This window comes from Toxotes jaculatrix, chromosome 9, assembly GCF_017976425.1.
Source record: "Toxotes jaculatrix isolate fToxJac2 chromosome 9, fToxJac2.pri, whole genome shotgun sequence".
In the NCBI taxonomy this organism is placed as follows: Eukaryota; Metazoa; Chordata; class Actinopteri; family Toxotidae; genus Toxotes; species Toxotes jaculatrix.
Window position 1 is genome coordinate 28,168,224 of NC_054402.1, and position 27,500 is coordinate 28,195,723.

At 42.1% G+C, this 27,500-nt stretch overlaps 3 protein-coding genes across 10 annotated transcripts in view; 2 read left to right on the forward strand and 1 right to left on the reverse strand.

The window, feature by feature from the left end:
* Nucleotides 1-1,014: 1,014 nt before the first annotated feature.
* appbp2 (amyloid beta precursor protein (cytoplasmic tail) binding protein 2) lies at nt 1,015-14,274 on the forward strand. The gene is made up of 13 exons (XM_041046160.1): nt 1,015-1,406; nt 5,310-5,398; nt 5,928-6,079; nt 7,256-7,379; nt 7,801-7,969; nt 8,056-8,145; nt 8,339-8,406; nt 8,492-8,597; nt 8,680-8,804; nt 9,288-9,373; nt 9,665-9,855; nt 10,645-10,810; nt 11,339-14,274. The coding sequence occupies exons 1-13, from the start codon at nt 1,269-1,271 to the stop codon at nt 11,599-11,601; spliced, it is 1,767 nt and encodes a 588-aa protein (XP_040902094.1). The 5' UTR covers nt 1,015-1,268; the 3' UTR covers nt 11,602-14,274.
* Nucleotides 14,275-16,591: 2,317 nt separating this feature from the next.
* Nucleotides 16,592-20,509, reverse strand: si:ch1073-145m9.1. 3 transcript variants are annotated; one of them, XM_041045596.1, is made up of 6 exons: nt 20,277-20,509; nt 18,400-18,495; nt 18,098-18,210; nt 17,655-17,778; nt 17,407-17,579; nt 16,592-17,296 (listed from the first exon to the last, which is right to left on the reverse strand). In XM_041045596.1, the coding sequence occupies exons 1-6, from the start codon at nt 20,314-20,316 to the stop codon at nt 17,231-17,233; spliced, it is 612 nt and encodes a 203-aa protein (XP_040901530.1). In that variant the 5' UTR covers nt 20,317-20,509; the 3' UTR covers nt 16,592-17,230. The 3 variants fall into 3 exon arrangements, with proteins under 3 accessions (XP_040901530.1, XP_040901532.1, XP_040901531.1); XM_041045598.1 differs by having other exon boundaries at nt 17,407-17,778; XM_041045597.1 differs by lacking the exon at nt 18,400-18,495 and having other exon boundaries at nt 17,407-17,778.
* An 802-nt stretch (nt 20,510-21,311) lies between these two features.
* The window catches only part of usp32 (ubiquitin specific peptidase 32), a 51,710-nt gene continuing 45,521 nt past the window's right edge, over nt 21,312-27,500 (forward strand). For all 6 annotated transcript variants that reach the window (XM_041045792.1, XM_041045794.1, XM_041045796.1 and 3 more), the window contains exon 1: nt 21,312-21,463. In XM_041045792.1, coding sequence (XP_040901726.1) covers nt 21,406-21,463 — 58 coding nt within the window. In that variant the 5' untranslated portion in view covers nt 21,312-21,405. The remainder of the gene's footprint in view (nt 21,464-27,500) is intronic.

A 27,500-nucleotide genomic window follows, 5' to 3' on the forward strand; every position in this document is an offset into this window, starting at 1 on the left:
ATTTCTGTGAGTGTAAAGTGTTGACTTCCGGCTTTAATTTCATGGTGGTCACATTTGTACTGGGTGAACATGTGGGAACTGTAGAACTCAACAAAGTAGCACCCATGTATCAGTCCTGCTGCATTGGTGAGCATTTGCAAACTACATGGTAGAGTCTGCCATGTATGCAAACCCCACTGTAAAGAAAGCTCAATTAGAAAAAGTGTTTTAGTACTGATGTCACCGATATATAAAAAGAGGAGAAAAAACATAATGACTGATGAGACTACATGAGAATTCATTGGTTTAATATTTTGTCCTTAAGCAGAGCGATGGTGCTGAGCATACACCCAAAGAAACCAAGGAGTTCTTTAACACCAGTGCAACTGCTTTCATTTCTTTGGATATAATTAAAACAATAATTGCATAATTATTAAACCATGTTTAATTTATGTTCTTATTTTCAGATTGTCAGCATCATACTTTTGGTATACCCCTGTCTTGATAAATGACTTGAAGGTCCTAAAGTGTGAGTATTTGAAATGTGACACATTTTGTCATTTGTAACACAATGAATAACTTTGAGCTTTAGAAATAGTTTAGTATGAATGCATCCAAATCAGATATACGATCTTGGAATTGTAACCATTCTTACACACAAACCCCTGAGTTTAGGAAACCAAAGAACTGAAAAACATTAAGGTAGGCCAACACAAATTAAAGTAAAAGCTATGCTAACCTACAAAGGAAAAACGAAAACTTATAATGTTGTTACTGTGTATGAATGCCTTTCTCCTTGTATGTATATGCATGTTTTATCTGTCAACTGAGGACATATCTCAGTTTTGGGTGGACAGGGCCTGCACATGGAATTATTGATGTTAAATGAAACGCTATAACATCAAAGTATTATGCGTGTATACGTTGTGTAATTATGTTAAACGTGATAATCTCAGCGTCCAAAATGTGATTTTTTTTTTTTTTTTTTTTTTGCATCGACTGCACAATTACGTCACTGCGTCATCGTCAGTGAACGTCGGGACGGGGGCACGGAACTGCTGTAGGGTCGACGAATAATCGGAGATGAAGGAGAAAGATGGAAATTAAACAGCGGTTTTAGGATTGTAGCAGTGACTTGGCGACAGTGCGAATATTTTTATCCGCACTTTGAAGCGAATGTTGTATGAGGACTCGCGGAAGAAGTGCTTTAAACGCAGCGAGGTAGCTAATGTAGGCAGAGCTGGGGAGGGCTGTAGCTGCTGGGGTTTTTTTTGGAGAGGGAAAACAACATGGCTGCGGTGGAGCTCGAATGGATCCCAGAAACACTGTACAACACTGCTATCTCGGCTGTGGTGGACAACTACAGCCGATCAAGAAGGGACATACGCTCGCTCCCAGAAAATATACAGTTTGATGTCTATTATAAGGTAAGATCTGCCAGGCAAGAGGCTCAAGGTGTATCTTAGAGCCACCAGACTGTACGAGTTCGTGTGGAGTTAATCAGCTGCTAACGTTGACTGTTAGCTGGGTATCGATAACGTTACACTGGCTCTTGAAAACGAGAAAGTGTTTTTTTCTGGTCTAGCTAGCTAAGGCTAACCATTAGACCGCCTTGCCTACATTTTCTTAAGATCAAGCTAGTAGTAGCAGATGGATAGTATCTGTATAATGAACGTCTGCTGAAGACGAACCCTTCAGCGCCATTGACCCTGTTGCTAATTGCATCAGTGACCGTGTAAATGAACGTTGTCCGTGTTGCCATGTAAACTAACTGTTTTTGTGGGCCTGTTGTTGTCAGTAAGTTATTTGACTCACTTCATTTAAAATCGTAATTCTTTTGGCAAACAAACTCGTCACAACATATCTGAGCTTTTACTAGCACTCAGCTGTCAATTTCCCATAGAAACAAACACAAAATAGCTGATATATTAAAACATCATAACTTTGAAACCAATTAATTTTTTTCTCACCACATGTAATCAGGTTGATTGCCACACCGCAATTAAAACAATGCTACTTTTGAGCCAAGAGCTGGGCCCTAGCCAGGATTTTAGAAATACTGAGATCATGGGTAAAGCTTGCTTTTCAGATGTAGCATCTGTTCCTTCAGCCCCAGGAAAACTATACTTGGCACGATAAGGTTCTATACACTTGGGTCTGACATAGGCTTAACTTGCACAGGGAGTGAAAATGTTCATCTATGATGAATATTGGCATCTGTGATTGGATGGATTCAGACAACAAAGCACACTTCTTTTTGTTTTCACATTTTCCTTGTGAAAGATGATTTAAAATTTCTGTAAATTGTAATATTGCTTGTATTATTAATATAAAGGTAGTAATTTACCTCATTAGTCCTAATGCCAAGCCATGTGTAAAATTATTAAAGATCAATATCATGCACATAATAATTAACAGTGAAATTGAATGTATTGAACTTTAAAGATTCTGCCTTTAGTCTAAAAAAACACTACAAATCATAAGCATGATAAACCATGAATTTGTGTTATAAAGATTTAGGATCTGTTCAAAAGCCTCTACTGGAGACATGCTGAAATATTTAATATTTATTAAAGAATAACGTTTCCACTCGTGACTGTCAGTTTTTGAGCTCATGAGAAGAGTTAAAATACCTTTTTTTCAGTAAATGTAATACATTACAATTATTTTACATTAAGAGTTTGTTGACATGAAGCTAGTCATTATCAAGTAATGTCTGTGTATGGAAGTGCTCTGGGGCTCTAAGGGGAAGGTTTTGAGAACTTTCAGCAAACCAGGTGACATCTATCTAAACTATATTTACGAACCCAGGCCACTGGTTCTGTGCTGTGATGGTACTATTCACCAACTCTGAATTTTGGCAGCAATACCAAAAACAAACAAACAAAAAAAGATATTTTCCAACATTTGATTGACTCTAGTATTGCGCCTCTCAGACAACTGGAGGGCAGCATTACACTCTCCCTCCTCTCCTCGCTTATTTACAAAGGTGACGGAGAGATTCTTCCATGATTGTGAAGTGATTGAACCAACTTGGGGCAAAGATTCAAAGCGCTTGTATGTCATACCGGTGAGGGCAAGTCCAGTCAAAGCACCAACAATGATCGACTGTGAACAAATAAAAACAGAAACCATAAACTGTCCTTCAGAGTAATAAAATATCCAAATTCTCAGAAAAAAAAAACATGAACTTTGTATCCCCATTGTTAGGTATGCACTGAATCCACTGAATATTTCCTTACTAAGAGTAAAGGTTTTTACGTTACATTCCCAGGACTGGATGTCAGTGTGTAATAAAACTACTCCAGCTAAGTTGTAAATAAGCATTCGTTACTGGAAAATGTATGAACCTGAAATCATCATTTAATAATCAGTGTACAAATTGTTAAAAAATAGCGCATGAGTTTGTTGCTAGCTGGCACATTTTTAATTGGTCACAATTCCCTGTCAGATTGTTGGTACTGACCACACCTCACGTCACCTTTACTGATATATGCTCAAAGCCATTTCATGGTTTCCATATCCGTGCAGCTGCGAGGGTCCATGTGACATAAATTTCATCACTTGGCCAACCCCTCTGCAGCCCAATATGTGAGACCACGAGGACTGTGCACACAGCAAGCACACCTCTTTTTGTGTTTTTTTTTTTCCAACAAACAATCTTACTGTCAGGATGTACATATGTGGAATGTGTCTACACACACACACACACACACACACCCCTTTGTGATTTGTAGTGCATGCTCGTCTGCAGTCCATGTACAAATCTGCGTCTGTCCCGGGGTATGAGCCGGTCTTTAGACAGGTCTTTGCAGTCATTGTGGATGAAAAGTTGTCCTGACCGTCCTATTTGTGTATTGTTGCACTCATTAAGGTGGGAGATTTACACAAAGTCATCACACTGAAAAGTAATGAGGCGGCTTTTCACAGTTTTAGGAGAATTTTTATTCGCCCACTCACACCATCATGCTTTCACTTGCTCTTTCTGTCCCTCTTTATCTTCTAATTTTTGTTAGTCTTTTTGACTAACTGACGGGGTAACCGGAAGTAAATGTAAATAAATATCTGATGTAAATATCTATAACACTGAACAGAATTACCATCTATGATAGGTGCCATTGTTTGTCAAAGCAAAGTATAGTCCCACGTTTTCTACCCTGGTTGAGAGGAAGACCACGAAACCAGCATCAATAACATGCGCTGACCAGCAGACACTGGTGGTCGAGGTTTTGATTCAGCTGGCCTGAAAAGGGTGTGAATCTTTGCAAAGAGTATGAAGAAAGGATTTCAGTTTTTATTTTTTTTATTAATTAGGTAGGAAATTAAAACAAAAATAACAAACACCTATCGAAATGGCCATCATTCACCAGAGATTGTTGAGGCATTTATTTGTTTGCCTTTCAGCAAAGATACATTTTCTGTATGTGATCACCATTTACTATTTACTGTGAAAATGTTCAGTGCCACAGTTGAACTTCTGCTGGCCATCAGGAGCCTTCAGGTGTTAGACCACAGTGCCAGGCTGCCTATTTGCTGTAAAGCCTTACCTGTGAACGCTGACTCCAGCTTTTCTAACAGAACTCATTTTTGCAAGCTTTAATTACAGTTTGTTTGGAATCATTCATTTGAACAACACCATTTTGTTAAATGATACCAAAAAGGAGCATTAAGTTACAAAAAACACCCACCAGACAATAGCAGCATGTTACACAACAACAACAACAACAAATAGTAGCAGCAGCTGGTACGCCCTCAGAGGTACCTCCCGTTGGCAGGTAAAACCAAATACTCGGTGACAGCACAAGTCAGTGGTGTCACAGTGTAGATTGAGTTTTACAAGTCCAAGGGTTTCAAAAGTAATTTGGAGCTGTAAACCTGCACAAACCGAATAAAAACATGTCATTGGTCAACTTTCACATCACTCTAATGTCACACACAACCCCCCCCCCCCCCCCCCCCCTTAGACCCCACCACAGAGAGTCATTGAATATAACAACTTCCAGCTCAGTGCATTTTGATGACAGGCTAGACATCAGCAATTTTTTTTGTTTAAACCCCTGAACAGCAGACAGCATTTTCAAAAGCATCACGTAAAGCACAGCCGTGACAGAAACCAGGATGAAAAATAGGACAGAAAGTCCACCATTAGTGACAGATGTGACAGTCTGTACTCTTCTGCGAAGACATTATGTCCCCCACCTTAATGTTACCAGTCAGATCAGTTATTACCTATAGACTCAACATTGTGCCACTAATGGAAGAGCTGACATCTGTATTATTGTCACTGAGCCTCGTGCTCATCTTTCCCTCCATCTCTGTGTGTCCCTTAGCTTTACCAACAGGGCCGGCTCTGCCAGCTGGGAGGAGAGTTCTGTGAGCTGGAGGTGTTTGCTAAAGTACTGCGGGCTTCAGACAAAAGGTAATAACATAATGGGACTTCACGCTGTAGCCTGAAACCTCACACTATCCACAGGGACTCATCAGCTGTCTAAAACATGGTCCCAGAGGCTGTGCTCTCTTAGACAGATGGTAAACAAAGCACTTCATGCTCTATGTGCTGAAAACTGTATTTATTAAATAGTTGATGTAGTTGGTTGTTGATTACCACATGCATGGACCAGTTATCGGTTGCTTTCACACAAACATCAAAGCCCTTAAGGACCTTTAAGGTTAAGGTACATTATTGATGTTCTTTCTATAGTGTTATCTGTGTGCTCTGTTCAGTCTGTAGTAACAGCCTTTAATGTGATTAAAACCATAGCAGTTGTCATCTGCATTGTAATTCATTGATTGGTCAAGATGTTCAGTCTGTCAAGACGGCCAGTAGCGTAGTGTCTTTTTTATAAAGTCTTAAATGTAATCCATGTATTAATCCATGTATTAATCAGCAGCCTTGTAGTTGTTCCCCTAAACTGACATGGTCCATTTCATTGTCCTCCTCACTGCAGACACCTCCTGCACCACTGTTTCCAGGCCCTAATGGACCACGGAGTGAAAGTTGCCTCAGTTCTGGCGAACTCCTTCAGCCGCCGCTGCTCCTACATCGCAGAGTCTGACGCCCACGTCAAAGAGAAGGCCATCCAGTTCGGCTTTGTGCTGGGTAAATAATGAGGGGGGGGGGGGGGTGATTGAAATAACAGGCATGAGGAAACATGAGTGAGTGAGTAAGTGGAGGCCATTCATTCTTCTCAGTGATGTTGTCAGGAGTTTAGCTGGTAAGAAAAAGAAATGCATCAGAAGTCACTGGCACTGATTCAGCATAAGTTCATAATACATGCACCGTACGTGCAGCCTGTTGCAGCTGCTCCTTCCTCCTTTTTTCCTAACTCTTTACTTTCCTTCTTCTGTCATACCTGTTTAAATTTTCCTCTCTGAACCTACCTTTTTGAATGCTAAAATTCAGCTACGCTACCATTGCGCAGCAGTTCCACGGTTGCATTGTTTATAGTGACCAAATTAATGGACACCCCCTTAGGAATTAGGAGGACAAACAGAGGATGCAGAGGAGGAATTAAGGGACAAGGGAACAGAGCTGGGTCCAGAGAACAGAAACTGATGGAGAAGAGTATAAAGAGATCACTGGACACTAAGACGAATGAAGTAGCACCCCTAGTGAGGAATCAAAGGGACGTCAGTGAGTGTAGTGTTTTCATTAACATGAAACAGTGACTGAGGCTCAGTTGCTGATGTGACCTCAGATGGAGACGGTGTAATGGTACATGTCAAACGGCGAGTGACTGTGGCATACAGCCATTAACTCTATGGCAATTAAGCAATAGCTCCGCAAGAACAGCAGTGTTCACTTAAGCAGACAGTTTTTTTGGCATCCTACCTCAACATCTGCACTGACTGCCAGCAGATGTAAGTCACAGTAAAAAAAAAAAAATATTCACTTGTCCTGTGGTTTTGTCCAAGTTATTCTAGGTCAAGCCTGTTTCTCATTCTGGAAGATATGTTGCCAAACAGTTCACGTTCGAGTAGGTCCTAAGACAATGCCAGCTGGATCACCATTTTTAACATGATCAGTGCTTCTCCTCCTGGTTGGAGGTTTGCTAAGCAGTAATATGGCTGACTAACAAGCCATGGCAGAGACTTGATGTGTTTGATTTCACTGTGCTTGCACTGTGAGCACTTGAGATTTGTTTTTGTATAAAACTCTGATCAAACATTTCCTAAAAACACTCAGCAAAACAGCAGTGACCACAGGTGAGGCTGAATCCTCCTCCCCTCTGACGTGGAGACGGTTACATTAATCTGACGCGTTTTTTGATTCCAGGTGGGTTCCTGTCTGATGCGGGCTGGTATGGAGACGCAGAGAAAGTGTTTCTGTCGTGCCTACAGCTGTGTACGCTCCACAGTGAGGTCCTCCATTGCTTCCGGGCTGTGGAATGTTGTGTCAGGTCAGTCAAGAACCTCCCTCTATTTTTTTCTTTAAGCAGAATGTGTTAATTGGTTCTACTTTCACGGTCTCCTGAATTTCTTAATTTTAGTTACAATAAAACACAGGTTAGCCTGACCTGCTAAGCTCATACTAAAGCTGCTCCTTCTGTTAGCTTCTATACATGACCATCTGTTGTCTTCATCGCTGTAGCTGTGGATTTGTGGATCAACAACAACAATGATGAGCAGCAGCCGTAGCAGAGATGAGCACACTAACCTGTGTTTACATCATTGTGAATCCGTTGTGTGTTTGCTCTGTTGGTTGTTAAGGCAGTGTAAATATCTGCATGCATGGCAATAAATAATGACTCAGTCAGATGGATGCACCTGAGATTGTTATTACGTTTAATGATTATGATTTACTGTGTCTTGTCCACACAGGCTGCTTCATGTCCGCAATGGCAACTGTAAGTACCACCTGGGGGAGGAGACCTTCAAGCTTGCCCAGTCTTACATGGACAAACTAGCCAAACATGGCCACCAGGCCAACAAGGCAGCGCTATATGGCGAGCTTTGTGCCTTGCTCTTCGCCAAAAGCCACTACGATGAGGTATAACTCTTGAACTAACCACCGCACGAAGTGAATTTGTTTTAAAATATGGTGCTGGTGTTCATCATTTTGTCCTTGTGTCACAGGCATACAGGTGGTGTATAGAGGCCATGAAGGAAATTACTCCAGGGCTGCCTGTCAAAGTAGTGGTTGATGTCCTCCGGCAAGCCTCCAAGGTAGCATTCAGATTGTTGGACCCTATGTATTTGTATTTTTAAAAAAATGAGTCAGTGCTGGGGTTACAGTGTCCGCACACAGTGTGTGTCCACACTGCAACAGACTAGCATTTTGTCGTACCCTGTAAGGAAATCCTTAGAGCTGTAGTCAGACTTGATTGTGTGAAGTTTCCACTGTGTGTTTCCGCTGCAGGCCTGCGTGGTGAAGAGGGAGTTCAGAAAAGCAGAGCAGCTGATCAAACATGCAGTGTTTCTAGCAAGGTAACCTGCTGTGTCTTATAAGTCTCAGCGTTCTTCTTGATCTTTTTTTTAATATTGTGGATTCTGAACGTTTTGTGTCTTACAGAGAACATTTTGGACACAAGCATCCCAAGTACTCCGACACGCTTCTAGATTATGGATTTTACCTATTAAATGTAGACAACATATGCCAATCAGTGGCTATTTACCAGGTAGGTAGAGTCATGTTTTGTTATATTGTCACTTTCGTTCAGAACCGCGTGGAGATTTATGTACATCTGATTGAAATTGCAGACAGCGCTGGACATCCGACAGTCTGTGTTCGGGGGGAAGAACATCCACGTCGCCACAGCCCATGAAGACCTCGCCTACTCCTCATACGTGCACCAGTACAGCTCTGGGAAATTTGACAACGCTCTGTGAGTACAATGAATCTTACAGACTCAGTACCATTCCTAGGCCGGCCGTCTAATTACATTAGACACGAGCTCCGTTGTAAATGCACCACATGATGATGATGACTCACACTGCCATGGTCTGTCCTGTTAATGTTATGTGGCTGCATGCATCAGGGCGTGTGCCGCTTCATAGGTTAAAAAGCAGAGACCCTGAGACAAATTTAAAGATGGCAGGGAGCCCAGTGGAAGATGTTTTTTGTCCTTTTAAAATGACAAAACGTTGAAGTGATACTTTCTGTACACAAAGAGCCTCATTCGTATTGGGTAATGCTCTGACCTCTGAGACCCTGAGTCACTTTTGCAATATATGTGCTTCAAAACAACTTTATTCCTAGGGAAACACTCGACTTTCTCAGAAGTGTTTACCCTGAATAGAATAGTTTATAGCCAAGCCTGAGTTGCTTGTTTGAGTTGTTTGTCCCCCCCCCCCCCCCCCTCTCTCAGATTCCACGCAGAACGTGCCATAGACATCATAACTCACATTCTGCCTGAGGACCATCTGCTACTGGCCTCCTCCAAAAGAGTCAAAGGTAAGGCAAGTTTCTTGGAGATGCTGGGCAGCTGCCCACTGTGTGGAGGGTACGATGGGAAGCATCAGACAGACACTCCATCTTTAGACAAGAATAATGGAACGGCCCTAAGGAAAGTTCCATGATCCTTGTGCAGGACAAGAAGATGTGAACATGATAGACAAAATTGCGTAAATGTCCATCTAGGTTTGTTATAATGGCAGATCTGTTGCTTCCTGGTGAATGTCACTTTTAGTAGTGGTTAAAGAAGTCTAAGATCTGCTTACTATTCTTTATTGATGTCCTTTCCAGCCCTGATCCTGGAGGAAATTGCCATCGACTGCCACAACAAGGAGACAGAGGAGCGTCTTCTGCAGGAGGCTCATGATCTGCACCTGTCCTCGCTTCAGCTGGCCAAGAAGGCCTTCGGAGAGTTCAACGTCCAGACGGCCAAACACTACGGCAACTTAGGACGACTCTACCAGTCCATGAGGAAGTTCAAGGTGGGTCGAGATGATGCGTGTGTGTGTGGTATGTGTTGAGGAAATGTAAGAATGGTATATGATGCTAGTTTTATTTTTATTTATTTATTTATTTTCATGTTTTGATCAGATTAATAATGTAACACAGGATCATCAAACATCACGTAGTGGTAGATGGTAGTTATGGCTTAAGAATGGAACAGTAAGACTGTCTCTGTAATCCTGTTCAGATTTATGAAATAACTCCAGACGAGCATCTAACCTCTTACAGTTAACACGACGCTAAAACTCTATATAATGTGTATAATAGTGTTGAAACCTTACAAGTGCTATAGCAAGGTATATCAGAATCACAGTAAATCATAACCACTGAACTTTAACCCCACAGTGACACTCAGATTCTTCAATCTAAACTTACGTTACTATATTTAACCCTTGTGTGGAGTCAAATTGACCCGTTTTCGATTTTTACTAAAAGAAAAGTGACACAAGAAAAAAAAAACAGTTGACCTGGAACCCCATGGCTTCAGCTTATTTCCAGTGAAGATGCTACAATACCCCTACACATTCATGTCCCTCAGAAAAATGTTTGGGTCAGTTTGGTTTGACCCGCATACAGACAAATACACACAGAGGCTCACACAAAGAAAGACAAACATACACACACACACACACACACTCTCTCTCAGCTGCTCACAAGACCCAATGTTGCTACAATGTCTTGATCTTGGTACTGAGAGGCCACCTTCTACCTTTTCCCTGTGCTTGAGTGTTAATATTTTTTTATCCATATCTCTGTATGTCCACCAGGAGGCAGAGGAGATGCACATCAAAGCCATCCAGATCAAGGAGCAGCTTCTGGGCCACGAGGACTATGAGGTGGCTCTGTCCGTGGGTCACCTGGCGTCCCTCTACAACTACGACATGAACCAGTATGAAGACGCAGAGAGGCTCTACCTGCGCTCCATCGCTATCGGTCAGACACGGGGAGGGGACAGAGCAGCTGCTCGTGCTGAGGGTCACTTGTTATCATTGTGTGGTTTTCTATAAAGAAACAAATACTACTTTACTCACTTCATTTGTGTCCATACCAGGACCCCGTATTGTGGAAAAGTTTTTCCAGTGAGGGCTCAGTAGACAGGCAAGCTACATGTGTTGAAGCAGTCCTATAAAGCTAAAGCTAACATTCAGCATGATGATTTACACTGGCTGTAAGTGAGCCTGCTTCTTGACACCAGAAAGCCTGGATTAAGCCCAAAGTTAGCTAGATAACCTAGCCCTGTTATCTCACTTTGAATTGAAGGTCTGTGGTCTCTCCTGTGTCTTGGGGGACTCCAGAAAACACAACTGGTTTTACTTTCTGCTCCAAAAGTGCTGCTTCAAAAATGAACCCAGCTCCGAGTCCTGGGTTCTGAGGCCTACGGCGGAGCATTAAGTTAGCCATCAGTAGCCTAATTAGCTTGATTTCATACAATGATACGTAATGTTTGCTTCGTCCCCACAGGCAAGAAGCTGTTCGGAGAGGGCTACAGCGGGCTGGAGTACGACTACCGAGGCCTGATCAAACTCTACAACTCAGTGGGAAACTACGAGAAGGTGTTTGAATACCACAACGTGCTGTCCAACTGGAACCGACTGAGGGACAGGCAGTTTGCTGTGGCAGACGCCCTGGAGGATGTCAACACCACACCCCAGCAGACCCAGGAAGTGGTCCAAGCTTTCTTATTGGCTCAGAGCATGGGCCCCACGCGCCCCTGTCTCGGCTGATTGTTATGAGGGATGAAAGGAAAAGGAAAGAAAAAAAAAAAAGAAAAGACACGTGGGCTTTAGCCGGGCGAGGACGCGAAACAAGCCCAAATGTGATGCTTCAAGTTGCACACAAGTAATTAGTAAGACACAGTAAATTCAAGCATCATTGGCAAAGGTAGTTGGCTTTGTAGTCGACTTCAGCTGCCAGTGTACACACACACACACACATTTAATCATTAAATTAAAAAAAAAGAAGTAGAGAAGACACCGTTACCAAACCTCATCGACACCCACACAAACCACCGAGATGCAACTTCAGACTGGATGCAGCTTCACCCCACAGAGCAGACTGTTGCAATTTCTCCAGGAGAAAGAGGACAAATGACTGAAGGGGGAGAAGTAAAAACAAAACTCAAATATCCTGTAAGGATGACAGATGACCTCTCCTCTTCTCTAGTCTCGCTCGCCTTCTTTCTTTTCAGTTTGGATTTTGTTTTGCTTTTGTATTTGAGCCAGTCGAGCTCTGAATGCCATGTGAGACTCATCACACATCCAAATCATGTTCTCCAAGGACCCATCCCCCCTCTCAGTGCCCCACCCACATCTGTGAACGATGGATCTCAGCCCACATCCACCACGCATCATTTCTCGGTGAATCACAGACGGAAGTTGTGGAATGTCTTTGACACGTGTACAGTAAAATAATACAGCAGATTGTACACTTAAGTTTCAGCTTGAAGGTTTTTTTTTTGGTTTGTTTTTTTTGGGGGGGTTGTTTTCTTTGCGAGGAAATGAAAGTGGACCCTAAGAAGACTTCCTGTTTTGAACTGCTCGGCGGGGAGCAGTGAAACAGTGGAATGTGTTGAACCAGTGGCTATATTGTTACACACATAACAGGCTTCACAGGTCTCGTTTTCAATCGATTTTTATCTGTTTTTCCAACTTAGTCCTGACATAGCATAATTAAAAATGCCAATAACTTATATGCAGACGTGTATGTTTATGTAGCCCTTTGTTTTATTCTTTTCCTACTAAGTAAGCCCTGAATTCTGAGAGGAACAGCTCGACACCATTACTTTAAAAAAAAAACAAAAAAACAAAAGGATGTGAACAGGAGTGAAAAGAGGAAGATGCTACATGTACAGGGGCTTAAACAGCTCCCTTCCTTCGTTAATCACAAGTCGCGGCTTCAGGTATGAGTGTGTACGTGTGCGTCAGTATTCACAGATAGAAACTCTGGGTGCCCAAGTGCTCCACTGATGACTACCAGCCTTACACCAGCTTGCAGTTACCTGTCTGTAGACGGACCCATATTTCTAAGTGCTAAATAAACTATTATACCCTTAAGGGCACTACAATGGGGACCAATATTGTACATTATTGTGTGTGTGTTTGTGTGTGAGTGTGTTGCCGGCCGGCCTGCCTGTGCATCTGGCCTTTCCTCTCCACTCCGTCCCGTCAGAGATCCCATTAAAGGACCACTTTGTATGATTTAGTGCCATCTAGTGGTGAGGTTTCAGATCGCAACCAGCCGAGGACACCTCCCTTTCCCAGTGTGTAGCCTTAAGTTCATGTAAGAACACCAAAGGCCCTCTCTACAGCCTGTGTTTGGTTTGTCCATTCTGGGCTACTGTAGAAACATGGCAGTGGAGGACTCACTCCCTGTGTAGATATGAAGGACTGAGTCTAAGTTAATGGAAACACAATGACTCTTAGTTCATTATATGAATATTTTATTCCTTTTCTGCCAATAGATCCTCTTAAATCCTACACACTGGTCCTTTAATGCAAAGGTTTTTGTTGTTTTTTTTAACTAGTTTTTCCATCAGCCTCCGAGTATTTCAGACCAAAATCTCATCTGTTATATCATTAACAGAGCTGAACTGTCTTTATCTCAGTGTCTTCAATCAGAGCGGCTCAGGTGGAGGAAAAAAAAAAACCCTGAAAACAAGCAATGACACAGGATTTTAACATTTTATGATGCTCATGTTGTAATTACTCATCAGTAAAAACGATCTGAAGCCAAATCTTTCCCAGAGGTCTGAAGCTTCATTGACTTTGTGTGGAGGGGGGAGGGGGGGGGGGGGGGTGCAGAGACACTGGCCCTGTAAGAGCACTGGTTCCCAAACCAGATTTTTAAAGGCTGATCGGTGTTTAAAAAAAAAAAAGGATGTGTCCACTAATATTCTACCTTTTTACATAAACACACAACATAAAAAAATGTTCAGTATTAGCCAAACGTAAAGCTAATCTGGTTCATGCAAACGTTCAACCTGGATGTGTTCTTACATCAGACATGTTAACAATGCAAACACAAACCTGTCGGTGCCCTCTAGTGGACAAACTGTGTAATAGCAATTTGATATTTTTTGGGGTATTTCTCTGCTGACATTTCCTGTAACATGATGAACTGCCATCAGCCAGCATACTGGCCTGTTCACTTCATCAGTCTGACTCTGCTTCTTACCCATGAACACTTGTGTATATGAGTTTTTCTGAGCTGTGAGCACTGAGAGTCAGTGTATGAGGCCTGGAGAGGTCTCTCTCTGGTCCCAGTGATCATCTGAAGGTCAGGACACCCTGTGAGTGTGGTCAGGAACCACCGATGGCTCCGCTCCGGTGGTTTTAACACTACAAGTTCCAGTGGAACTGAAAAGAAAAAAAAATAGTGCATGAAAACTGGAGTAAACTTGAAGGACACCAGAATAGAAATGCTGATGTTGCCTCTATTTCTAATGTATTCTAAGAGATGGTGATCTCTGAGCCCAGACCAGTTAGAGGTGTGGTTAGAATTCAGATAAAAACAGAACGAGCCGTCGTAGCTGTGTGTTTTGTGTTCTTGTTGCTGTGCAGAGAAATAACTGATGAAATTTTGCTCTCAAATGTTGCTCGCTGATGGGAAAACATGAAAACCTGAGCGTGATGCCTTCGATAAGGCCCCCCACTGTATTTCTTTATCTTTTTTAATGAATGAAGAAAATAAGCTTTGCCTTTGCTGTTGCTTCAGTGCTGTCAGACGTCTCTCACTCTCTGTCAGTGTTGTGAATGAGTGACTCCAGCTGAGGAGGAACCGGCCTTAGTAGCACCCACCCGCTCCCCCGCTGCACTGGTCTTTTATGGGTTTTTTCCTGACCCGTCTGGCAGGAGGTTTCTGCCTGACGGACTTCTGTCTGCACCACCTGTGACATTTCTAGAAAGATTGTTGACATGAAAGCCTTTTTGCCCAAACTCTGGCTGAAGTGTCAGGTTCTTTCTGTGGTGTCACAATTTTCTCTGTTTGACCAACAAGAAAAAAACATTTAAAACAGAAATGTGATTTTTTTTTTTTTTTTTAACAGTGTATAAGTGAGTGTTAGGGAAGTGTTTCCTTTAAAACTGACCCTGACAGAATGTAGGAGACATGGTTTGACTTGACAATAAGTACAGTTCATCAGGGTGATCTACTGTTATCTGAAAGGGAAAGGGAAACAGTTTGGGTGCTGGAGAGAGGTGAAAGGTCAAAGGGGCGTGGGCTCGCTGAGAATGTTGGACAAATAAAAGCTCAGTATACAGCTGCGATCTCTCCTTTTCTCTCGGAGAGTTTCGGGCGAGACGACTGGCTCCTAAGGGGGGACGAGGGGATGTTTCACTGTTGTCTTGTTACTGCTTCACTGTTAGCTGCAAAAAACATTAAAACCTGTATCACTGATCACAAACGCCACATGCATTTTTCTCTTGTGTGAAATGAAATGTCGTAAACATGCAGGACCATGCACAGAGCTATGTCTGTACCTACACACAGCTGGTCTCGACCTTGGCTGGTCCCCTCCCTTTGGGATGAAAGGGAAGACTGACTGCTGGTTCAGGCCCAGCAGGCAAACAGGCTCAAGGAGTCCATTTCCTAAAGCAGACCCATTTACATGCACCTGCTCTCACACTGCATGTTAGAAATACAGTAATATGATTATTGTTAGTTTTAAATTCATTAAACTTTATTGACAAGTGTGGTGACTAAAAAAAAAACAGTACAGTTTTTCTATCAGCAGTACTTTTATTGTTTAAAGTAATAATAAATATCAGGGACAAAAACAAATAAAGCCACAGTCAACACACCAAGAAACATAAAAATATATATCTTTCAAAGACCAAATCCATTCTATTTATTCATATTAAATGTGTGACACGACATGAACATTTTTTCCCTAAACAAGTTTACCACCACTTTAGCTACAGCTTAAGTTTTCCATAGTACAAGAGTAATATACCGTTGTCGTGGAGTCAGCAAAGATATTTTTTTTTAATATTTTGCAGCAGGTGGAAAATACACATTTGCTGATGTACAGTAACGCTACAGCTTTAGCACAGACCTGCTGACTTTCCTGTAACAGTCTCAGAAAATGTTGATTCCAGTCTTTTCTGACTGAGGAGTAACTGGATTCTGTTTCCTATAAATAAATAATAAATAAGATCTGTCTTCCCTTTAACGGCTCAACAAACCAGAAAGGCTTCTTTTCCCTAAGTGTCTGAAAAATCCACTGTCTGCTACGACACAGTCTCACAGGTAACAGGGTGGAGCAGGTGAGATGAGCCACACCCTTTGTCATGTGCACTGATTTAAAAAAAAAAAAAAAGAGAAGCTCAGACTCAATTTTTTTTTTTTTTTACATGAAATAAGTGACAGGTTTAAATGATCACTGTCATTTATCTGTTTAAAAACAGACATGTATTTAAACATTCATGTGCACGTACGTCTGATATGGCGTCTGTCACAGGGAGACCCCGTGCCCTAAAGTAAGGCACATGCACTACACACTCTTCCTCACTCTTTTTATCAGAATGTTGATCCTGGTGTGAACTGTTGGTGGTGATGTGTGTGGTATGAACATTTGGATGAAGGGGTGAAGAAGAGAAGAGGCATTGTGATTGTATATTTGATTTATTGAATTTAAATGGTGTTCACCTGTCTCCTTTGTTGCACTTCTCCCTCTGTCAGACCAGGAACAGCCAAACCTGGGTGGGAGCGGTCCATTTGGTTAAATAGGGGGGGTGACAGGGGAAGAAACCAAGTGTGGTAGAGTGGGAGGGGTGTTTTGTCTTTTGTGGTGGAATGACCAGTATCAGTATCTTGTTTAAAAAGAAACAGGTGTTTTTAAAGTACGTTTAAGTAAACTTCTGTTTGATAACATTATATTTGATATTGTTATTATTGTAAGTGTGCTGGAAGAGATAGTTGATTTTTTTTTCTGATTCTTGAGAAGGTACAGTCCACCAGTATAAAAGTGAGGAGGCTGTGGTGGCCAGGAGCCAGAGAAGAGAAGCACAGCTCCTGAACACAGCTCCAGAACGTAGCTCCTGCCGTGGGCCCGAGCTTTAAGGGTATAGCCAGGAAGGCAGTTTAGAGCGAATTCTTTTGTTGTGTATTATTTTGATTCTTCTTGAGAAGTGAGTTTATTTTTTTATTTTTTGCTTACTTTTCTCTTTCTGGTTCTGATTCTGGTTGATTTTTTTACTGTGGAGTTTCTGAACAAGACTCTCATTTTGACAAATAAAATGGAATTGGGAAGTGCTGCCGCCAGACTGCCGCAACTCATTGTTTTAGTCCAGGTTTCTCGGCCACCCTCACAGTGCCTAACGTCTCCGATGAACACATTACTCTGCTGAGAGGCTTTCAGTTCTTCTTCTCTTCCAGCTCATCGTGGGTGAGGTGTTTAATATGAGTCCATACGCACCACATCTGCAGAGGGATTACAGTACACATTTAGTCCTTCAGTACTTTAATACAACTTTTGTCATCATATTCACGATCAGCACAGGTTACTGGCTGTTTAAAGGACGAGCTCCTACCTCTGCTGTTAGAGCCAGTACTCTGCCCACAGCCAGCAGCATGATCCCCAGAGCCTGGATCCACAGAGGCAGGTACAACCAGTGAGACAGTAAATCCCTCTGATACCCATACAGCCACAGAGGGAGGCAGTGCAGCCCGCTCACCACCCACACGCCCAGCGGTGTCCGAAACCCTACAGCACCAAGTTCAAATGAACTCACAGCGTCTGGGATCCGTACATCAACGTGTACAGAGACAGACTTGTTACCGTTTGCCATGATGGCCTGTATGAGTCGAGGGCTGCAGGCGAAGCTGTTCTTCCAATGGCCTCCTCTCGTATTGTGGTTACACACGAACACGCACCACTCCAACGCCGACACCAGCCAGCCCCACTACAACACAACGCACACGTGATGTTAGACGAGAAACTGGTAACACCATAATTTGCACAGGTTGAATAGTATTGCCCCACAATTAGAAAACAGACTTTGACTTGGAAAATAAATCAGCACAGTGCACATCCATTCAAAACAGCTCTTACAGAAAAGTGACATCCTGGACTTCATATTTAACAGCAGAGACTGAAGAAGAAATAAACCATGAATGAGTTTAGATCTCATTGCTGTCCACATCAGAACAAAATCCTCTACTCCACTGTTCACACAGTGCTTATCTTCAGACTTGATGTGGAATGTTCTGCAGCCACCAGACCTCAAACAGCAGGCTCCACAGCATGCCTCTGCCCAGATTGTCCACCACTACGTCCAGCCAGGCCCCAAACCTGGAGCTCTGGCCCAGCCTCCTCGCCAGCCACCCATCCACTCCTGCGGAAGACATCGTGACATACTAGACATAGAATACTGATGTCCTGTGGGCACCACTGGGTTTTTGAAGCTACTTACATCTCTAACTACAGGCAACTACAATACCATTCATTGAAAATCCTGTCATGTTTTAGATGATATTATAGGATGCAGCTTGTTCAATATACCAAACCCTCAACGCTACATTACCATCAAGTGCAATGGAGACTGAGTAAAAAGGGACAAACACTGCCGGTGTCTCACAGGCAGCCCACGCAGCCAACACAAGTCCAATCCTAATGTATCCTGAAAGAGACAAATACATCAATAAGAAACAGTACTTCCTGGTGAGTAGTCCTCTAATGGTCTTTGCTATTGGTTAACCCCTTTGAGGATCCACCCTGCCCTGAGACCAGTCTTTGCACTCACCATCCAGTCAGGGGGTAAACAACCACATACTGCCGTACCCCGTGAAAACCCCAGCGTATACACTGCTCGTCTCCCTTTGGAACTCAGCAGCATATACCAAAAAGGACGCTGTCCATGCATCAACAGAGGGGTGAGCCAACAGAGAACAGAGATCCCCCGCCCTCTTAGCACAGACAAACACCTGCAGAAGTGTGGTCGTCTTAATCAACACCAAGTATTAATGGACACCCTACAGAGGGCGCAAATGTGGGTCTGATGTACTACTGTATCACAGTAACACCTCCTCTCCAATACCTCCCATCTTGGACGTCTTTACCCAATTTAGTTCTCTCTCCGGAGATAGGATCTGTTAGTCTAAATCCCAACTAATGCCTCTTAATCCATCCTGAAACCCCTCTACACTCTCACCTCATATTCCAGCCTTTTCAGTATCTAGGTGTTAACCATCCCTCTGTACAATCTATGTCCACGAGGAACTTTCAAAACATCCTAGCTCGAATCTCCATCATCAAAATGGAAACGGTTTACAATATGACCCCATATCCTCCCCCTAACACCAAATAGTTATTGGGACAAACCAAAGTAATATCTAAGTTTGTGTGTGGTGGTGAATGACCACGCACTCCTCTGTCCACACTGTAAAGAAGTAAAACCAAAGGTGGTTTAGCTGTCCTAAATTTTAAATACATGGTTTGACCCCAATTCTCAGTCCTCATGGAGACCGACAGAGGAGAACCCTGTCCTTCCCTCATTGCTAACAGGATGTTGTTTATTCTGCTTTGCTTCCTAAACTTGCCAAGTGTCCACTTGGTCCACTTATGTCTGCAAATCTCTTGTCCATCAAAATCTGGGGCAGGGATCTTGGCTGTGGATGACATTTGCTGATTAACCGTTTGGAACAGTTCCAGGCACTTCCAAAAATCTAAGCACATACTGAAACACTTTACATTTCTGCATTAAGATGGATCTCAGTCCCAGGAAGCTTCATCTGATGAAGCTCATATCCTCTTCCTGACTGCAACAGCTGTCCTAATGGTGACACAGGCTCTTTTCTACACATGAACTGGGATTGCCCTGGGATAGTCCATTTCTGGAAAATGGTATCTACAACTTTAACTGACCTACTTGATAATAAAGTGCTGTTGTGCTCCTACTGGATGATAGGTCCAGTAGGAGCCCCATAGGTCCACCCTTTCACCACAAGCTTACACTTTCTGTTGGTCTGAGAGCAGCAAAAAAAGATGATGACTGCTTCCTCATTCTTTCTGACAGAGTCACTGACTACAGTCTTTACTGGATATCATAAACAGAGTTGTCAGTATACATGATGCCAAACATTCAACCACCGGTGCGCGGACTTCTCTTTCTGACAAAGTGAAAGCTCTTCTGCACACAGAACATATAAGGTTATTGTTAAGCAACTAACAATGACCTTGCAACTTTCCTTGTATTTCAACAAATTTGCCCTATAGTTATTATAAGTATTCCCTTTTTTTCTCCCCATAATTTTCTACTTCATTTTTTTACACTGATGCCAATTGTAATGTCACTGGGTTGCCATGAGAAGTGTTGAAGAGTTTAGTTTGTTGTGTATGGCTGTTTGTTACCCATGTAAAACAACAGTAAATCCAGCAACAGAAAAAACATGGTTTTCTCACCAATAATATTGGGCCAGTACAGCAAAACTTGGAGACCCATCCCCACTCAGTTACGGATGATGCAGCCTCATTCGCGAAAAAAAGATGACGCAACCTGCCTTTTAAGCCGAGCTCTCTACCTATCAGAACACGCACGCTGCATCTGTCGCAGCGGATCCACTGACATAGCTATATTTGTATCTTCCTACGCTGTCCACGAGCTGATAAAGTATTGTTGCTTTAGCTATGGCGTGCTGTGGTCGCTTTTTATGTGCGTCACACCGACGACGGGACGTAAGCCTGCCAAGCTGCCGTTCGCGCAGAGCGTTACGCCAAACTCCAGTCTATAATCTGGAAATTTAACAGCACCATACCAGCACGTTTTTAAGATGTAAAGGTTTAACTTTCGGCGTGGTACATGTTCAGTGCAAGGAAATAGCTAACCAATTAAACGGTTGAAAATGAATTAAACTTATAGTTCGAGTTTTGTGGAAGTCGTGAACGTCCCCAACCAGAACCATAAACTCGTACATTTTTAACGGAGTTCGGCGTAAACATGAGAAGGGCAACGACCCAGATTAACCAAGTATTAAACAAAATTGTCCATATGTGCACAGAATTAAATTACAACCAAGTACATAATCATAATAAACATTACATGGTAAAAACTTTTAAAGTTTTGCATATTTGTATGTTATTTACGCACTTCATTTGCCCCTTGCACTGTCGCTGCGGTGAGCGTTAGCTACTGTTGTTTAGCAGAGTAGCCACAAGATGGGGCTACTCACACTTCTTTACTTAGGCTACCCATACTTACACAGCTTGGTATGTCTGCGCATAATGAGTCAAAATGCATTTTTTATAGTTTGGAAAAACAAAGGGAAACACTATGGAGAAAATTACGTTGAAATAAGGCATTTCAGTCTGTCACTTCTGTTGTGTTTACAAGCATTTGAAGAAGCTGATCAACTGACCTGTAGAGTCAGATCATGTGACAGAATGGAGGCGTCGCTGAAAACATTCACCCGTTCACCACATACACACACCACCAGGAACCCTATTTCACAATAAATGGATAAGGCGACGAACACTTCTGCTCAACTCAGCTCGTAACACTTATTTCCTCACATTGCAATGAAATGAGGGGAGCATGGGGGCCAAAGAGTCGAGGATAGGATTCCTGTCGTATGACGAGGCCGTCAAGAGAGGTAAGCCGAAAAGCAAGTGCCTAAATCCACCTCAGTTGCGCTAGCTTAGCTGAATATCTGCTATTAGGCTAGCTTGGTAAATATGAGGAGGACGTCCTGACCATACACTAAAATCTAGCGGTTTAAAGTGGCCTTTGGTATTGTACAAGGTAGAGACTGATCGAAAAACAACACACAGCCTCTACGGCACCGCTAGGATCCATAATTGAATTCGGCATAGAAACATTTCGGGAAACTGCCGGGATTTAAATTATATGTTAAGGTTAACAGCAGCTAAGCCTGTATTTTCAGCGGTCGACTTCCACCCAAAACACACACTGTTCGGCTTCAGTAAGAAGCGTTTCCTAGTAAATACATCTTAAATAAATTGTAGTCAAAAGTCGATCTATGGATTCTTTCCTTCCCGAAATCAGATATTCTTTATAGCAATATCGAAACAGCACCGACTGGCATTTTATGAGGCGTGTGCCTTTGCCTATAAGCGATGTCACGTTAAATTGACCGGTTTTTGGACCGTGCTTGGTGTGACGTTCTCCCCATACCTGAGAAAGCGTTCCTTGTGTGGCAAGGGATGGACTGGCTTGACAGTATTTATCAAAACAGTTGTGCAGACAGCTCTGAATGTGTGCTAACTTTTTTTGGCTGTCAGTACAGTGTGCCTCTTAGCTTATATCACCTTAGCTAGCTGCTGCTGAGAAACGTTAATATCTGTGCTGCGCGTAGCTTACTTTACCTAGCTAGACAGTTAGCTGGCTCGCTACAGCTAAGTTCCCAGAGGGAAATGCCTCCAGACTGTTTGTTTTATTCTTTGCTTGACATCGGCTAACGTTAGTCGTCAGTGTGTGTGTGTGCTAGTGGACTGTCGTGTTTCTTCTGCTTTTCTGTACATACATGAGATAGCTATGTTGTCAGGGCGTTTAGCGGAACAACAAACAGATGTGCTTTACATTGCTGTCGCTGCGTTCAGGCGCTTAAATTTAGCTCGTGGGCATTTTTAAACTGAGGGGGCCATTGGTCGATCTCTGATAACATCAAGCAGGGACTCCAAGGCCTGTATCTACTGCAGCGTCTGTTGATGTGTCTCACTCATAGATGCATCAACAGAAGTATTTTGCCTTCATATCAAGTTAAACAGAAGTAAGTCGAGACAGAACAAGCAACGCACAAATCTGAGTAAAGCTGTGCTGATGCACAGTGAGTGTTGTTGCACTTATTTAAGATGTGGGTGAGCATTTCTCAGGAAGCACATAGGAGATCTTATCCCTGACGCCCTCCGTGCCGTACTTTACTCCCTGGGTTGGCAACAGCTGACCTTTGTCAGTCTTGATTCCGGGTTATGGGACTGTTACGTACTCATCCAGGACAGGGGCATGTCTTTACTAGGATACTACTGGGAAGTGAGACTGGTCTGTCCAGTGCATTCACATTTAGCGTTATGATTATGATCTTGGGATCTGATGTGTTGATGAAGTTATTTTTAGTCAGAATTCTTTGAATTTATTGTATTCCCATTGAGGCCTATGCAAAAATAAACACTGACCTGTTCTGTCTTTTATTACCTTCATGACATATTTTCAATATCACTGTCTTGGGTGGTGGTTTGAACATTCCTCAAGCTGATTGCCGTTTCCCACTCTCATGATCACATGTGACCACACACGCACACTTATACACAGGGGTGGTGGAATTATCCAGCCATCCAGCTTTATCTGACCAGTCACATGGCAGCATTCCTAATTCTCACAACAGGCTGGGCGCGGAATTATGGGGTCAGTTTTCATGGAAGCACGCTCTAGAAGGATAATGGCCTGGGAGCATCCTGTTGGAAAGGTTAGGCTTTGATCCTGTCGTAAGCTCGGGAGCTCCTAAACTTTTTCATTTCATAGCCCTGGGCAGAACATGTGCATATTAGAAATTCTTCAGTGTACAAAATTGACTGAAAAAACATGATTCTTGATGAATGAAGATGAAGCCTTTGCCACCTTGTGGTGTTGTAAAGTTGTCCAGAAGGCCAGTGTGTCTGTGTTGAGTAACAACAAAGTTAATGTTTAAAGTAATCTCCTAATAAATGGCAATTTACGATGGTGGAAGAATACTCCCAGAAGTAGCAGCTGGTTGTATATCCTTGCAACAGATAATACCTGATGATGTTCAATTACCAGAACGCCTGTCTGACTTTGCCAGGAGTGTTGAATAACCTCAGTTGTAATTCTGAAGCCACAGTTTGCAGGGCTTTTGTATTGCATTGCGTTATTTTGTAACACTCAGCAATCCATCTTCCACCTGAACATGCTCATAGAAGTCACTGATCCCTAATGTCAGTTTTTGTGAGGCTGGATAATTCGTATGTAGCCTGAATGTGTTTACATTTTTTGTTAGACATGCTCCAGTTGAAAAGTAAATATGTGTTTGTATGAGCAGGTCTGGTAAGATTATATAAGGGTATGGGGATATTTTGAAAACAGACTGTACATCTTATGTGTACATAATGTTGTTATGAATCAGATTCTACTTCATAGTCTTTCTCAGAAAGTCCCTGGAATACCTTCAAGTGCCATTTGACCCTTTGTGGTCAAACCCTTTCTGGTAATGCAGTCACCACGGTCATCACACTAACTACTCTGACACAGCCTAACAGTCACCTGAGAACCACACAGCCTTGCATTTCTAGTCGACGTCAGCAGGCCTTATCAGCCCGGGTGATAGACCGCTGCTTTGCATTTTTACCTTGTGCTCCTTGGATGTGATGTAGATTGGTCTGCTGCTGCCACAAAGACTTCCAGTCTGGTGTTTGCCATGGAAACATGGGCAGGTTATTGTTTTGATCGTAATTTACATGGCAGCGTATCATAAATAGTATATTTTTAGGTTGGCTGTAGATAGTAGGGTTATCGTTGGTACAAGTTAAAGGTTTTATAGAAAGTGAAAGACGTGTGTATGACATTTGACTGAGATATTCAAAAATTTGAAACAAACCAACCTCCAGTGTATGTTCTGAGTATTGTAATACATTGCAATACATGTCATTTTTTAGATAACTTGAGTATAAATTTTTCCTTTAGAAATTACTCATTTATAAAAATGTATCATTTTAACATTTAAACATCAGTTTGACAGGTTGCTGAAGAGTCCTCTTGATCTGAGAGTTGCTTAGTCGTTTCAGTCATACACTTCCTGCAAATGGAATAAATCAATAACACAGTCCTAAGCCATTAGTATTAGCAAAGCTGCGCAACAAGGGTGTGTGTAGTTTCTTCTCCTTTTCTGCCTGTACAACTATGCAGTCCACTAAGTGTTGCAGAATAGTGTGGCCTCATGTAAAATGCAGAATACTAAATTGAGTTTTCCAAGACGTGCACTACAGTTCGTGTCTAAATGTGAAATAATGCTACATTATATTATTAAAATCTCATTTAAAGCCCTCTGTACATGCTATGACAAGACAGAGTCTAATGCTGTACTTATAATCACACAGCTGCTCGGTGAACACTTGAGTTTTTATAACCAATCCAATGTGCTTGGCAACTGATTAAATTTGCATTAATACAAAAGACTATCACAGGTTTTCTTCATCGGCGTCATCATTTTATTGTTTTTTTTTAAACCATAATAATAAAGGGGAACTGACAGGTGGTCACAAACCTTGTTGTAAATCTCTTGATGGGAACTTCAGACATGTATTTCCATGATTTAGTTCATACCATGGTGGTTCCAAAAACTGTAAGATGACAAAAACCTTGGTTTTCTGACAAAAGAAATGGGCTGCTTTTCCAAAGTGAAGGCTGCAAATGATTATTTTCATTATTAATTATTAATCTACAGATTTTGTAAGTCATAGTTTGGTTAATATGACGTCAAAAAATACAGTGTGGCAAGAAAAAGTGTGTGAACCCTTTTGAATTGTCTGGTTTTCTGCATTAATTGGTCATAAAATGTGATCTGACCTTCAGCTAGTCAAGTCACAAGTACAGACAAACACAGTGTGCTTAAGTCAATAACACAGAAATATAATCTTTCAAGTCTTTATTTAACACACCCATCAAACATTCACACTACAGTTGGGGAAAAAAGTAAGTGAACCCTTTGATTTAATAATTGGTCGTCATTCTTCCTGACAGAGTTGCTTCAGCTCACCCATATTCTCAGGGTGTCTGCTGTGAATAGCTCTCTTTAGGTCCTTCCACAGCATCTCTCTTGGGCTCTGGTTGGGTCACTCTAAAAGCAGGGAAACCCCCCCCCCCCCCCCCCCAAGGAGCACTGGAAATAGCAATGGAAATAATGAAAATGTATCAAATAATGTGTTTTTCCTCAATAAAGGGATTTGAGGAGATATTTACAAGGGAAATTATTTGAATCAAATAACCTAATCACTTGTCCTGTGTAAATAAGAATAATAAAATAAAAGTAAGAATAATAGTTAATGTGGCTAATTATGGGTACAGTAGGTGGCCCACAGCAACAGATCCAGACTCTACAGCTTTGCTACAGTCTGTGCTTATAGCAGCATAACTAGGGGCAAAGCCTTGAACCACCCCCTAGTTATGCTCCCCACAAGTAAGTCTGCATTCTGGGAGCACAGTGTTCTAGTGGGGTAATAGGGAACTATGAGCTCCTTAAGATATAATGGTGTCTGACCATTGAAGGCTTTGTAGGTGAGGAGCAGATTTTTAAATTCTGTTCTGGATTTTACAGGAAGCCAATACGGAGAAGCTAATACAGGAGAAATATGGTCTGTGTTCCTGGTTCCTGTTAGCACTTGTCCTGCAGCATTTTGGACAGGCATTTCAACAGGAGAGTCTGTAGAGACTTGATGGAGCAGCCTGATAATAAGGAATCACAGTAATCCAACCTAGAAGTTCTTTTGCGTCTTTTTGAGACAGGATGTGCCTGATTTTCAGTGTTATGTAAATGAAAAAAGACAGTCCTTGAAATTTGTTTTCTGTGGGTATGAAAGGACAAGTCCTGATCAAAGATAACTCTCATATTCCTTACGATGGGTATCATAGGTCAGGACAATACCATCTAGAGTAACTATATCTTTAATTAATGTGTTCCTGAGGTGCTTAGTTAATATTGCCCAACGGACCCATGTATGAGGTGAATAGAATTGGTCCAATCACTGGGCCTTGTGGAACTCCTTGCCTAACTTTTGGGTACATGGAGGAGTCATTGGTAACGTGCACCAACTGAAATCAATCTGATAGGTAAGACTTAAACCAGCTTAGTGCAGCTCCTTTGACGCCAATTAAGTGTTCCAGTGTCTGTAGTAGGATGTGATGGTCAGTGGTGTCAAATGCAGCAATAAGATCTAACTATCTCTAAGTACAGAGACAAGTCCTTTGTCTGATGCAGTTAGTAGGTCATGTGTAACTTTCAGCAGTGCTGTCTCTGTGCTGTGATTCATAGAGAGTCTGGACATAGGTTTTTGTTTGGCTGAATCAAGAAGAGGTTTAATTACAATTACTTTAAAGGACTGTGGTACATAGACTTTATTAAAACAGATTGCTCATATCTAGTAAAGATGACCTAAGGGTAAAACTGTCTAAATAAATACAGCTGTTTCTATTGTTCCTGTGTTTGAAGATAAATCGGTGCTGGTTGAGGGCAGGAGGTGATGAATTTAGTCTCTAATAGTTAAATAGTTTTATCATCAAAGAAGCTCATGAAGTCGTTGCTACTGAGAGCTGTAGGAACACATGGATCGATAGACCTGTGACTCTCTGTCAGCCTGGATACAGAGCTGAAAACAAACCCGTTGGCTGTTTTTATTTTCCTCCATTAATGAAGAGTAATAGGCTGCTCCAAACTATATATTTTAAGACGCTCTTACCAGAATAAGTGGGATTCTTCTAAACCATGGAGCAAACCTCTTGTCTTTTGTTGTTTTCTTTTTTTTATAGGAGCGATAGAGTCAAGTGTCATTGACATTGAGCTGCAGCACTGTTGACAAGATGGAAAGTTTGGGATGGACTGAGTTAGCACAGGTGTCGTCTGTTATATTGAGACATGGCGATAGATTAGGTGGTGATGGAATCAT

Excerpts from the sequence above, each read along its gene's own strand:
- si:ch1073-145m9.1 (XM_041045598.1), bottom strand. The coding sequence starts at position 20,316 with ATGGGTCTCCAAGTTTTGCTGTACTGGCCCAATATTATTG. Across the intron at positions 18,496-20,276 it reads GTACTGGCCCAATATTATTG|GATACATTAGGATTGGACTT; the intron begins GTGAGAAAACCA and ends TGTCTCTTTCAG. Across the intron at positions 17,779-18,097 it reads TGTGGAGCCTGCTGTTTGAG|TGGGGCTGGCTGGTGTCGGC; the intron begins GTCTGGTGGCTG and ends GTTGTGTTGTAG.
- appbp2 (XM_041046160.1), top strand. The coding sequence starts at position 1,269 with ATGGCTGCGGTGGAGCTCGAATGGATCCCAGAAACACTGTACAACACT. Across the intron at positions 8,598-8,679 it reads AATCAGTGGCTATTTACCAG|ACAGCGCTGGACATCCGACA; the intron begins GTAGGTAGAGTC and ends TTGAAATTGCAG. Across the intron at positions 10,811-11,338 it reads CCTGCGCTCCATCGCTATCG|GCAAGAAGCTGTTCGGAGAG; the intron begins GTCAGACACGGG and ends TCGTCCCCACAG.